The sequence below is a fragment of the Nerophis lumbriciformis genome, linkage group LG09 (genome assembly GCF_033978685.3).
Source record: "Nerophis lumbriciformis linkage group LG09, RoL_Nlum_v2.1, whole genome shotgun sequence".
In the NCBI taxonomy this organism is placed as follows: Eukaryota; Metazoa; Chordata; class Actinopteri; order Syngnathiformes; family Syngnathidae; genus Nerophis; species Nerophis lumbriciformis.
The window spans coordinates 2,640,001-2,652,500 of NC_084556.2; the positions used below are offsets into that span (position 1 = coordinate 2,640,001).

Here is a 12,500-nt window from a genome sequence, read left to right on the forward strand (position 1 = left end):
GTGTCTTTATTGCACTTTCACAAATACTGTATCTTAAATGTTTCAAAATGATATAATATTTACACTACATTTATATATTTTTTTATACTGTTGCTGTTTTTTTTCAATATTTTGCACTCGTGACAAAATGATTCAGTGATCATAACAAATCAAGTAAATAGAAACATCAGAAGCACGTTCACATCTCTGGGTGTCTGGAACGGATTAATTGGATTTACATTGTTTCCTATGTGAACAGTTTGGTTTTCAAAGAACCTCTTTGGAACGGATTTATTATAAAATGAGGTATTTCATTGTTTGTCGTTCTTCTAGGTACTGACTTGTTGCTGACTCAGCATAAAAAAAAATGAACGAATGAACTTTGCTAAAAGGTCACTTTAAATACTGCGGACGTCACGAACCAACAACACCCCTCCCTGTCAATCACGTTTCCGCCTGTCTGCGTGCGCGCGGCCACTACAACGCTGGCGAGGACGCGCGCACGTCGCGGGTACTGACAGGCGGCCGAGCGCGCTCCCGTGTCCCGCGGCTCTCTGCTGCTCGTCACAGATGGAGTTGCAGTGATCCCGCTCTCCGGGCTTAACATTTAAAAAACAACAACAGTATTTTTTTTTTTACAATGACACCCGAAGAGAGCGAAAATGGAGAAAACGCGACGAACTCGGTGAGCGTTAAAAAAAAAAAAAAAAAAAATCGCGACGGTGGCGATATTGACGCCACAGGTGGCAGCGTTATGGCATGGAACACTAACCCCTCTTGTGTGTTGTGTGGGTGGCACAAAACACCATTCAAAATACGACATGTTTAAGTTTGACTTGTGTACCGTGTTATACAGAATTGGCTATTTGGTTAAAACATCACACTGTTATGTATTTAGGATCTTAATTGATAATTCGGCATATTTGAAAGTTGCTAAAAGTGCTTTAATAATGTTATATACATATATTTCCCATCCGTTTTGTCTCAAATAGAAGTATATTTGTCCTTTGAGGATGTCTGAATTGAATTTATAATTCAAGGAAGTTAGATTTCTAAATATTTTTTATTTAAAACATAATTTGTCAAATTAAATTGTTCTTTTATACCAAATCGAATTAGTGAAGGCAGACCATGCTACATGCATTAACACTTAAATCACGTTTTCACACATCTGTAGTTCTATCATGTGTTTGTGTAGCTCTTCAAAACTGTCCTAATGTCATGTCAAAAGCTGGTTTGTTTGCCTCTGTTTAACACTATTTGTGTGTGTGTGTGTGTGTGTGAGAGAGAGAGAGAAGGAGAGTCACAGTGGCTTTGTGATGGAGTCTGGTGGCATGCCGAGCGGAATGATAAACAGAAGCCTGTCCTATCCATGTCAGCAGCTTAAAATAGAGGCTAACCCAGGGGGTCTCAGATATACCCTGGACGCCATATAAGTCTGCCCCCCCCTCCCCTGCTCTTTGGCTTCCTGTATGTGTGTGTCGACAACACACTGATGCATACACCTGCTGTTGGGCAGGCTTTATATAGCACCCTCGCTTAGCAGGCGCTGTCTTTTTTTTGTTGTTTTTTTTAAGTACTTCATGTGTCCACAAAGTGAGAACATGCTTTTTTTACATGCATGACAACGTCAGTGTGTTTACACCCATAGCCGGTTTAAATCAATCAATGGGCAGTTTTAGTCATTTCCTGAATGCTTTCCCCCGGCGAACAATGACTGGATTCTCATTGTGCGACATCTTAACCTCATATGACCATGATAGGTTGGCATTCGGGCAGCATTTGTCAGGCCGCTCTGCGTCACAGGCTTTAAGTGAGACATGGTCATGTCCCGCCGGGGTCCTAATTGTGTCAAGTTGGGTAAAAGTTGACCGCTTGTTGGTTCTAGGAAAGTTAAAGGGGATCATTATCACAATTTCAGAAGAGTTAAAACCATTAAAAATCAGTTCCCAGTGGCTTATTTTATTTTTCGAAGTTTTTTTCAAAATTTTACCCATCACGCGATATCCCTAAAAAAAGCTTCAAAGTCCCTGATTTTAACCATCGTTATATATACCCGTCCATTTTCCTGTGACGTCATATAGTGATGCCGATACAAACAAACATGGCGGCTAGAACAGCAATGTATAGCGACATTAGCTCGGATTCAGACTCGGATTTCAGCGGTTTAAGCGATTCAACAGATTACGCATGTATTGAAACGGTTGGTTGTAGTGTGGAGGCAGGTAGCGAAAACGAAATTGAAGAAGAAACTGAAGCTATTGAGCCATATCGGTTTGAACCGTATGCAAGCGAAACCAACGAAAACGACACGACAGCCAGCGACACGGGAGAAAGCGAGGACGAATTCGGCGATCGCCTTCTAACCAACGATTGGTATGTGTTTGTTTGGCATTAAAGGAAACTAACAACTATGAACTAGGTTTACAGCATATGAAATACATTTGGCAACAACATGCACTTTGAGAGTGCAGACAGCCCAGTTTTCATCAATTAATATATTCTGTAGACATACCCTCATCCGCTCTCTTTTCCTGGGGGTCTGGCGGCAGATTTCTTTGACTTTATCGTTGGAAATGCATCTGCTTTGAGTGTCGCAGGATATCCACACATTCTTGCCATCTCTGTCGTAGCATAGCTTTCGTCGGTGAAGTGTGTTGAACAAACGTCCAATTTCTTGCCACTTTCACATCTTTGGGCCACTAGTGCAACTTAAATCCGTCCCTGTTCGTGTTGTTACACCCTCCGACAACACACCGACGAGGCATGATGTCTCCAAGGTACGGAAAACAGTCGAAAAAACGGAAAATAACAGCGCTGATTTGACTGGGTGTTTGAGAAAATGGCGGATTGCTTCCCGATGTGACGTCATCGCTCCGAGAGCGAATAATAGAAAGGCGTTTAATTCGCCAAAATTCACCCATTTAGAGTTCGGAAATCGGTTAAAAAAATATATGGTCTTTTTTCTGCAACATCAAGGTATAGACGCTTACATAGGTCTGGTGATAATGTTCCCCTTTAAAGCTATTTCTGTTGCATTTTTATACTGGCAAACCATCACTAACCTCTCAATTAGGTGTTTTGGTTGTCCACTTGTCCCAATACTCAAAACCACCTAATGTACAAAATTACTGATGTCCTTTAAAGGGTCTTGAGCCTAACCTGTTTTTTGTGCGCTCAGCAGAGTGAGATGCTGATCAACCAGTTGAGGGAGGTCACCGGCATCCAGGATCCGCAGATTCTCTGCAGAGCGTTAAAGGTAAGACAGAGTTTCCCCTACATGTAATTGATCATGGTGCTGAGCCACGGCAAATTAAAAGCCGCCACACCTTACAAATGAGGGTCTTTAACGTGAAAACAAATTAAAGTAATACATTGTATGAATTAGGGTTGTACGGTATACCGGTACTAATAACGTACTGCGGTACTAGTCAATCAAAGTCCTTAATCACAAATGTCTCAAAGAGCTGCACAAGCCACAACGACATCCTCGGCTCAGATCTCACATCAGGGCAAGAAAAACTCAACACAGTGGGAACAACGAGAAACCGCGCATGTGGGGATCCCCCCTGGGTGACCGGTGCAATGGCTGCCAAGTGGATATAGTTAATAATGTGAGAGTCCAGTCCTTAGTGGGGATCCTCTTGCATGTAGACACGACGGAGTGCAGAGAAGTCACCGACTGATGCATAAGGAGTGGTCACCCCGGGTCCCGACTTCATGTGAAAGTCCAGTCCTTTGGGAGACCAGCAGGGGATCATCATGAATGGAGACAAGTCAGCAGCGCAGAGACGTCACCAACTGATGCAAAGAGGAGTGGTCCAACCTGGGTCCCGACTTTGAACAGCTAGCGCGTCCTCTGTGGTCACCTGATAACCTCTCCACGCAGGAGAGGGGGGCAGAGCAGAAAAGAGAGACAGCAGATCAACTGGTCTAAAAAGGGGCCTATTTAAAGGGTAGAGTATACAAATGAGTTTTAGGATGGGACTTAAATGCTTCTACTGAGGGAGCATCTCTAATTGTTACCGGTAGGGCATTCCAGAGTACTGGAGCCCGAATAGAAAACGGTCTAAAGACTGCAGACTTTTTTTTTTGGGAAACACTAAGAAGCCGGATTTCTTTGAACGCAGATTTCTGGCCGGGACATATGGTACAATACAATCAGCAAGATAGGATGGAGTTAGACCGTTTAGTATTTTATACGTAAGTAGTAAAACCTTAAAGTCGCATCTTAAGTGCACAGGAAGCCAGTGCAGGTGAGCCAGTATAGGCGTAATATGATCAAACTTTCTTGAATTAAAGGAATGACTGAATGAAATTAATTTAATTACAATAAATTAATTAAAAATGGTACTATACTGCTTCGGAAAAATACCCGAACTTATTTTTTTTCCGGACACGACGTCGTGACATTGCTGGTAAAACGAGCAGAGGCGCATGTTAGGCAATGCACACAGAAACAGTGTGAAGATAGAAAAGGAGGACTGGACGCATTTTGGCGATAAAATTGAAGCTACAAACACTGAAGCGCCCCTCTGCAAGAGGTGCTTAGCTCTTGCTCTTCTTAGCCGTTACCTAATGAAGTGACTAAGTGCTCTCTTACAGGCCAGTCAGGGTGACATCGGCCACGCTGTTGGGCTGCTGACAACCCAGCCAGCAGAGGTTCGGGATGCCAAAGAACCACAACAGTCCGAGACGCCTTGTGTTGCCTGGGAGGGACAGAAGGGTATGTGACACATTTGAAGTTCCTCGATAGTGAGATCCCGACAGAATATGTACTATGTGAACATGTTCTTGCTCAGCAGACCACGATGAACTGCAGACCGCCATCGAACTGAGCCTGCAGGAGTCCCACAAGGCCCAGGAAGAGGAGAGGGAGTTCCATCGGTACCAGAATGATTTCACGTCATAGTTTGTTTGCAACCTAAATGTATTTTTGAATGGACGCCGCAGGGCTTTGGAGGCCAGCGCCGAAGAGAACTCTGCGAGAAGCAAGAGGAAGCGATGTGAGGCCCAGAGTGACATGTGCAACCCGGCAGACTGGATCCGCCACGACGACTGGCCTGTCGGCATCCGCAACGTCGGAAACACCTGCTGGTTCAGCGCCGTCATCCAGGTGAGGACTTACTTGATGATTATGACTATGGATGGGTACCAAATTCGATACTTTTATAGGCGCCGACTGAATTACGTCGGTACTACAGAGTATTGAGAGTCTTGTAAAATCAAACGCTGTCATATTTTAATACTTTTTGTTGCACGTGACGTCACGTCCGGTTGCAGCCTCGTCGTGTCCGGTTGCTGACTGAACATTGGCTCAAGGAAACAATCACTCAAGCAGCAGTAAAGGCGGACTTAGTCAAACTCCCTTTTAGTAATGTTGCAATTTTAAACTCCAAAAAAAGCAAGTATGCTTGGTATAAAACGCGCAAACGTAAAATAACACTCCACTCTTCCAAAAGGCTTGATGCTAATTTTAATTGGATTTGCTGAAGACAGGCTATCAATCAATCAATCAATGTTTATTTATATAGCCCTAAATCACAAGTGTCTCAAAGGGCTGCACAAGCCACAACGACATCCTCAGTATAGCCCACATAAGGGCAAGGAAAAACTCACCCCAGTGGGACGTCGATGTGAATGACTATGAGAAACCTTGGAGAGGACCGCATATGTGGGTAACCCCCCCCCCTCTAGGGAGACCGAATGCAATGGATGTCGAGTGGGTCTGACATAATATTGTGAGAGTCCAGTCCATAGTGGATCCAGCATAACAGTAAGAGTCCAGTCCACAGTGGGGTCAGCAGGAAACCATCCCGAGCGGAGACGGGTCAGCAGCGCAGAGATGTTCCCAACCGATATACAGGCGAGCGGTCCACCCCGGGTCCCGACCCCGGACAGCCAGCACCCCATCCATGGCCACCGGATCTGTGTGTCTTCCCCTCCACAAGGGATAGGGGGGAGCAGAGGAGAAAAGAAAAGAAACGGCAGATCAACTGGTCTAAAAAAGGGGGGCTATTCAAAGGCTAGAGTATACAAATGAGTTTTGAGATGGGACTTAAATGTTTCTACTGAGGTAGCATCTCTAATTGTTACCGGGAGGGCATTCCATAGTGCTGGAGCCCGAATAGAAAACGCTCTACAGCCCACAGACTTTTTTTGGGCTCTGGGAATCACTAATAAGCCGGAGTTCTTTGAACGCAGATTTCTTGCCGGTACATATGGTACAATACAATCGGTAAGATAGGCTGGAGCTAGACCGTGTAGTATTTTATACGTAAGTAGTAAAACCTTAAAGTCGCATCTTAAGTGCACAGGAAGCCAGTGCAGGTGAGCCAGTATAGGCGTAATATGATCAAACTTTCTTGTTCTTGTCAAAAGTCTAGCAGCCGCATTTTGTACCAACTGTAATCTTTTAATGCTAGACATAGGGAGACCCGAAAATAATACGTTACAGTAATCGAGACGAGACGTAACGAACGCATGAATAATGATCTCAGCGTCGCTAGTGGACAAAATGGAACGAATTTTAGCGATATTACGGAGATGAAAGAAGGCCGTTTTAGTAACACTCTTAATGTGTGACTCAAAGGAGAGAGTTGGGTCGAAGATAATACCCAGATTCTTTACTGAGTCGCTTTGTGTAATTGTTTGGTTGTCAAATGTTAAGGTGGTATTATCAAATAAATGTCGGTGTTTAGCATTAGCAATTTTACTTGCCGATTTCAACAACTCCAAATTTGGTCATGAAATCTAGGGAAAACCCCTGTCTGAAGAGAGCAATTCATTATAGTTAAAAGCTGTTCCTCAAAGAATCCATAAAATTGATTAAAAAGTGATGAAGGAATTAGGGCTGGGCGATATGGCCTTTTATTAATATCTCAATATTTTTAGGCCATGTCACGATACACGATATATATCTCGATATTTTGCCTTAGCCTTGAATTAACACTTGATGCATATAATCACACCAGTATGATGATTCTATGTGTCTACATTAAAGGGGAACATTATCACCAGACCTATGTAAGCGTCAATATATACCTTGATGTTGCAGAAAAAAGACCATATATTTTTTTAACCGATTTCCGAACTCTAAATGGGTGAATTTTAGCGAATTAAACGCCTTTCTATTATTCGCTCTCACAACGTGACGTCACATCGGCAAGCAATCCGCCATTTTCTCAAACACATTACAAACACCCAGTCAAATCAGCTCTGTTATTTTCCGTTTTTTCGACTGTTTTCCGTACCTTGGAGACATCATGCCTCGTCGGTGTGTTGTCGGAGGGTGTAACAACACGTACAGGGACGGATTTAAGTTGCACCAGTGGCCCAAAGATGCAAAAGTGGCAAGAAATTGAACGTTTGTTCCGCACACTTTACCGACGAAAGCTATGCTACGACAGAGATGGCAAGAATGTGTGGATATCCTGCGACATTCAAAGCAGATGCATTTCCAACGATAAAGTCAAAGAAATCTGCCGCCAGACCCCCAGGAAAAGAGAGCGGATGAGGGTATGTCTACAGAATATATTAATTGATGAAAACTGGGCTATCTGCACTCTCAAAGTGCATGTTGTTGCCAAATGTATTTCATATGCTGTAAACCTAGTTCATAGTTGTTAGTTTCCTTTAATGCCAAACAAACACATACCAATCGTTGGTTAGAAGGCGATCGCCGAATTCGTCCTCGCTTTCTCCCGTGTCGCTGGCTGTCGTGTCGTTTTCGTCGGTTTCGCTTGCATACGGTTCAAACCGATATGGCTCAATAGCTTCAGTTTCTTCTTCAATTTCGTTTTCGCTACCTGCCTCCACACTACAACCATCCGTTTCAATACATGCGTAATCTGTTGAATCGCTTAAACCGCTGAAATCCGAGTCTGAATCCGAGCTAATGTCGCTATACCTTGCTGTTCTTTCCGCCATGTTTGTTTGTATCGGCATCACTATGTGACGTCACAGGAAAATGGACGGGTGTATATAACGATGGTTAAAATCAGGCACTTTGAAGCTTTTTTTAGGGATATTGCGTGATGGGTAAAATTTTGAAAAAAACTTCGAAAAATAAAATAAGCCAATGGGAACTGATTTTTAATGGTTTTAACCCTTCTGAAATTGTGATAATGTTTCCCTTTAAAACATTCTTGTTCATTCATTGGTATGTTTTCATCTACAAAACCATTCTGGGTATCACTCCATCTTATCTGTCTTGTCTTTTAACAAAGAAACAAGGAAGTCACAATCTTCGTTCAATGAATGTTCTGCAATTTGTCGTCCCCAAAGTAAGAACTGAACTGGGCAAGAAAGCATTTAGGTTTTCAGCACCGATGGCTTGGAATAACCTACAATCGAATATTAAACTTCAAACCCTTGTTACATTGAATGAGTTTAAAGCTTCTGTGAAAGGATTGCAGTCTACCTTGTCTGTATGCACATGTGTTATGTGAGCAAGTTTTAATGTTGTAAATGTGATGTTTTATGTGTTGTTTACTGTTTTTTAACGTAACCTTGCTGCTGCCCTCTTGGGCAGGTCTCCCTTGGAAAAGAGATCCTTGATCTCAATGGGATTTTTACCTAGTTAAATAAAGGCAAAATAAAAATAAAAAAATCATACTGCATTAACATATGCTAATTTCAAAATTTAATGCAGAGAGGGAAATCAAAACTAAGTCAATTTACCAACATTTTATTTATTAAACAGTTATTAGGCAGTGGCACAAACATTCATGTAATTTCAAAACAGAAAGTGCAAGATTGTCAGAGACATTTTAAAACAAGCTATTAGTGCACTTTTGTGCATGATGTCACTAAGATGACGAATCAAAACAACACTAAACTAAAGTGCACTTTTTGTACAGAACACCACTACAATATTTTAAAACTAATAAAGTGCAGTTTTGTGCATGATGTCACACAAGATATTTCAAAAAGTGTAAAATAAAAATTAGCTGCAAAATAGGAAATCAAATAGTGTATGTCCTTCGCTATGTGGTAGGTTATTGCTGACGTAATCTCCTGTTTTTGAGTATTTTTTTCATACGGTGTTGATCTGGAAATGGAAGACGCCAGGCTCAATTGGGTCAGTGCTGGTTGCTTCGGCATTTTGTTGGCTGTGGCACCGGCCGAGATGTTGACATGCGGAGTTTCAAGCACTCTTTATTCTCTAGCGGGTGACTTTTCAAATGATACTACAAATTAGTAGTGCTGCTACTTTTTGTAGCAACGCTTTTGCCGCATACTTGACATATTACGGTTGTCTGTTCAACATCTTCCCGCTTGAAGCCAAACCACAAGCGAGACGCTGTTTTTCTTGGGAATTAATTCTTCTTCCTCCATTTGTTACCAGATTTGCACCTTCTCTCTCTCGTATTACCACTCGCACCGCTCCGCTAGCACCACCTGCCACAGCTAACTTTACCCATGCCGCTACCTCTCTGCTCCGCGAGAGCGTATGACGTTGCACGCGCGACAGTATGTGACGTATGTAAGAAGGTGCGCTTGTTTTATCTCTCTGTGAGAAGGAGAGACAAGAAAGAGTGAGAAGAGCCTGTAGTCTAATGCCCGCAGCTAAAAGCAACTGCGTGAGAACGTATACTCGAATACTCACGATATAGTCATTTTCTACATCGCACAGAGACAAACCCGGGATATATGGAGTATATTCGATATATCGCCCTGCCCTAGAAGGAATTTGATCTAAAAGGCAGGTTGTTGCGTTTACTTGGGAGAAAACTCGACCAAGTGTCCTTGCATCAACCAGGACAAAACTCTCCAGTGTTTCCTCAGGCAAGGACAACAGATCAGGTGTGTCAGCAGATACAACTTGCCGTGTTTGGAGGCCAGATCTGATGTCTTTGATCTTGGTTCTGAAGTGGTCTGCAAAGTCCGAGCAAAAGGCATCTGATGTTTTTTATAAGCTTTATTGAAATTCTTACTTGTTAAAATAGCAAAAGTGGAGAAGATGGTTTGCGGTGAGTTGTGAGACATGGTCAAATCTAGCCCGTTTGATTGTGTTATTGTAGGTCTACTCTTGAGGTCTTGACGCAAAATCTGATAGATTTCTTCCATCGGCCATGGGGGTGTACGTTTTGATTTGACTGTTTTTGTTAAAAGTGGAGGTACGCAGTCCAGAGTAGATTTTAGTTTACTGTTAAAATGATCAATTGATGCAGTCCACCCTCCTCTTCTGCCCCTTCTAGTGGAAAATAAAAAGTTTAAATTTGGTGGGGAAGACTCGGTGAGAACAACAGGTGTGTCGGTGCCAAGCCACGTCTCAGTTAAAAGAAGACAGTCCAACTTATTGTCTAAAATGATATCATTCATTAAAAAAGTTCAGTCTAGAAGGGAGCAAATGTTTAAAAGTACCATATTGATGGTGACAGGTGGAGAAGTGGATTGTTGGTTTTAGGGACATTTCTGAGGAGCACACATACTGTACAGCAGTTTTTTACAGTTGTGTGTGTGTGTACTAGAGATGCGCGGATAGGCAATTTATTTCATCCGCAACCGCGGCAGAAAGTCGTCAACCATCCGCCATCCACCCGATGTAACGTTTGATCAGAACTGCACCCGCCCGCCATCCGCCCGTTGTTATATATCTAATATTAATAAAAAAATTTAAAAAAAGGGTGAAAACTACGCGAATTGCACCTTGTGCAGACAAGATTTTTCGATCGGACACGGAGGAATTAGTGATGTAAAAGACCACGTTGGGACAAAAAAACACAAGTCTAATGCCGTTGCTAGCGATACAAGTGGAAAACTTTCAACGTTTTTCGTCGCCCAAACAGATTCTTTGGATGTGATAAATGCCGAAGTTTTATTTACGGAGGCAATAATTGAGCATGGACTTCCAATCGCACTGGCTGATCACATGGGACAGTTAATAATGTAATGCAACCTTTAAAAATCATTACGCGGTGATCGCGATCCCAAAAATAAACTTTTCTTGCATGATAATGTCCAGAAAAATTCGCTTTATATTACTATAGAGTCCTTTTAACGAATGAGTTTGATGGTTTATCACAAACCTTAAATGAAAGAAGTCCTTTGTTCTCCTGCAGCATGGCCTTGCTTTGTGTTTGGTGCGCCATCCTGTCGGCTGTATTTCACAGCACGACATACTGTTAAAAGTGTTTATACTATTTATACTTTCAATGAACAAATTGAAGTCTTGTGAAAGGTTGACAGGATAACTGGCATTAACTGTCAAAATAATTTCAAACTATTGAAGTTAGCTTACAGAATAAACATGTCAATCAACCCATATGATTTTTGCTGTAATATTTTTGTTTTGAAAAGTCACTGTGACTGATAGAAAAGTGATGGTTTTAGCAACATTTTAACCTGTCTGAATGCTAATAATCATTTTGCGTCGGGGGGCGAAGCCCTGAACCCTCCACCAGGACTTTGTCCTGGACCTACCGGGGCCTGCGGCCCTTGGACCCTGGCTACTAGGTTTTTCTGATTTAAAAGTTGGCAGGTATGGTGAGGTTATAAAGCTTTTGCCTGTTAAAGAAAGGAGACTGATCCAACGCAGCACAGACTTGCGCGTGCCACGCTGTCACGACCCAGACGCACACCAGTGCGCAATCATATGGGAGCCGCGCTGAGCGCACCTCCAAGCGCATCTCGCTGCCGGCGACGACCAGGTATGGGCCCACGCTCCAGCGCCATCCATTTTCAGGGCCAGTTGATTCGGCAGGTGGGTTGTTACACACTCCCTTAGCGGGTTCCGACTTCCATGGCCACCGTCCTGCTCTCTATATCAACCAGGGTGAGCCCCACCCCTTTCGTGAGCGCACTGCGCGCGGAGTGACCCCTGTTACGCGCCCCCGGCAACAGGGGTGGCAAGCGGGTAAGCTGCGCGGGCGGAGCGCGGAGTGACCCCTGTTACGAGCCCCCGGCCACGGGGGTGGCGGGCAGGTAAGCTGCTTACCTGCTGCGCTTGACGCCGGCCGCGGCGAAAGCGGACGAGGCGGGGTGTCGGTGCGGTGGGCGCGGTGGTGACCCTGGACGTGCGTCGGGCCCTTCTCGCGGATCGCCTCAGCTACGGCTCCCGGTGGGGCCCTCTCGGGGGAAGGGGCCTCGGTCCCGGACCCCGGCGAGGCGTCCCTTCTCCGCTCCGTAAAAGTGTCCATCTCTTTTTTTTTTTTTCTTCTGTTGTGGCATATGCTGCAGGTGCCTGCTCGTTTTTCGTATGTGGGTAACAACATTTAACTATGTATATATATTTCCCAATTGGTTTAACTGCCACCCGCAAAAAAAAAAAAAAAAAAAAATCTAATTAATCCGCCCGACCCGACCCGCGAGCGGATAAAATCTTATTTTTTTAAATTTCATCCGCCCGATCCGCGGATAATCCGCGGACCCCGCGGTTGTGTCCGCAAACCGCGCATCTCTAGTGTGTACAGTATATACAATATATACATATATTTATATATATCAGTGGTTCTTGACCTTGTTGGAGGTACCGAACCCCACCAGTTTCATATGCGCAGTCACCGAACCCTTCTTTA

General features: G+C 43.6%; 1 protein-coding gene across 6 annotated transcripts in view; it reads left to right on the forward strand.

The window, feature by feature from the left end:
* Positions 1–528: 528 nt before the first annotated feature.
* usp28 (ubiquitin specific peptidase 28) overlaps positions 529–12,500 on the forward strand; it is a 78,876-nt gene continuing 66,904 nt past the window's right edge. For 3 of the 6 annotated variants that reach the window (XM_061962807.2, XM_061962810.2, XM_061962811.2), the window contains exons 1-5: positions 545–664; positions 3,161–3,238; positions 4,585–4,705; positions 4,782–4,866; positions 4,933–5,095. In XM_061962807.2, the coding sequence (XP_061818791.2) occupies positions 620–664; positions 3,161–3,238; positions 4,585–4,705; positions 4,782–4,866; positions 4,933–5,095 (492 nt within the window). In that variant the 5' untranslated portion in view covers positions 545–619. Of the gene's footprint in view, positions 665–3,160; positions 3,239–4,584; positions 4,706–4,781; positions 4,867–4,932; positions 5,096–12,500 lie in introns of all 6 variants that reach the window. The other 3 variants (XM_061962809.2, XM_061962812.2, XM_061962808.2) reach the window with 3 other exon arrangements.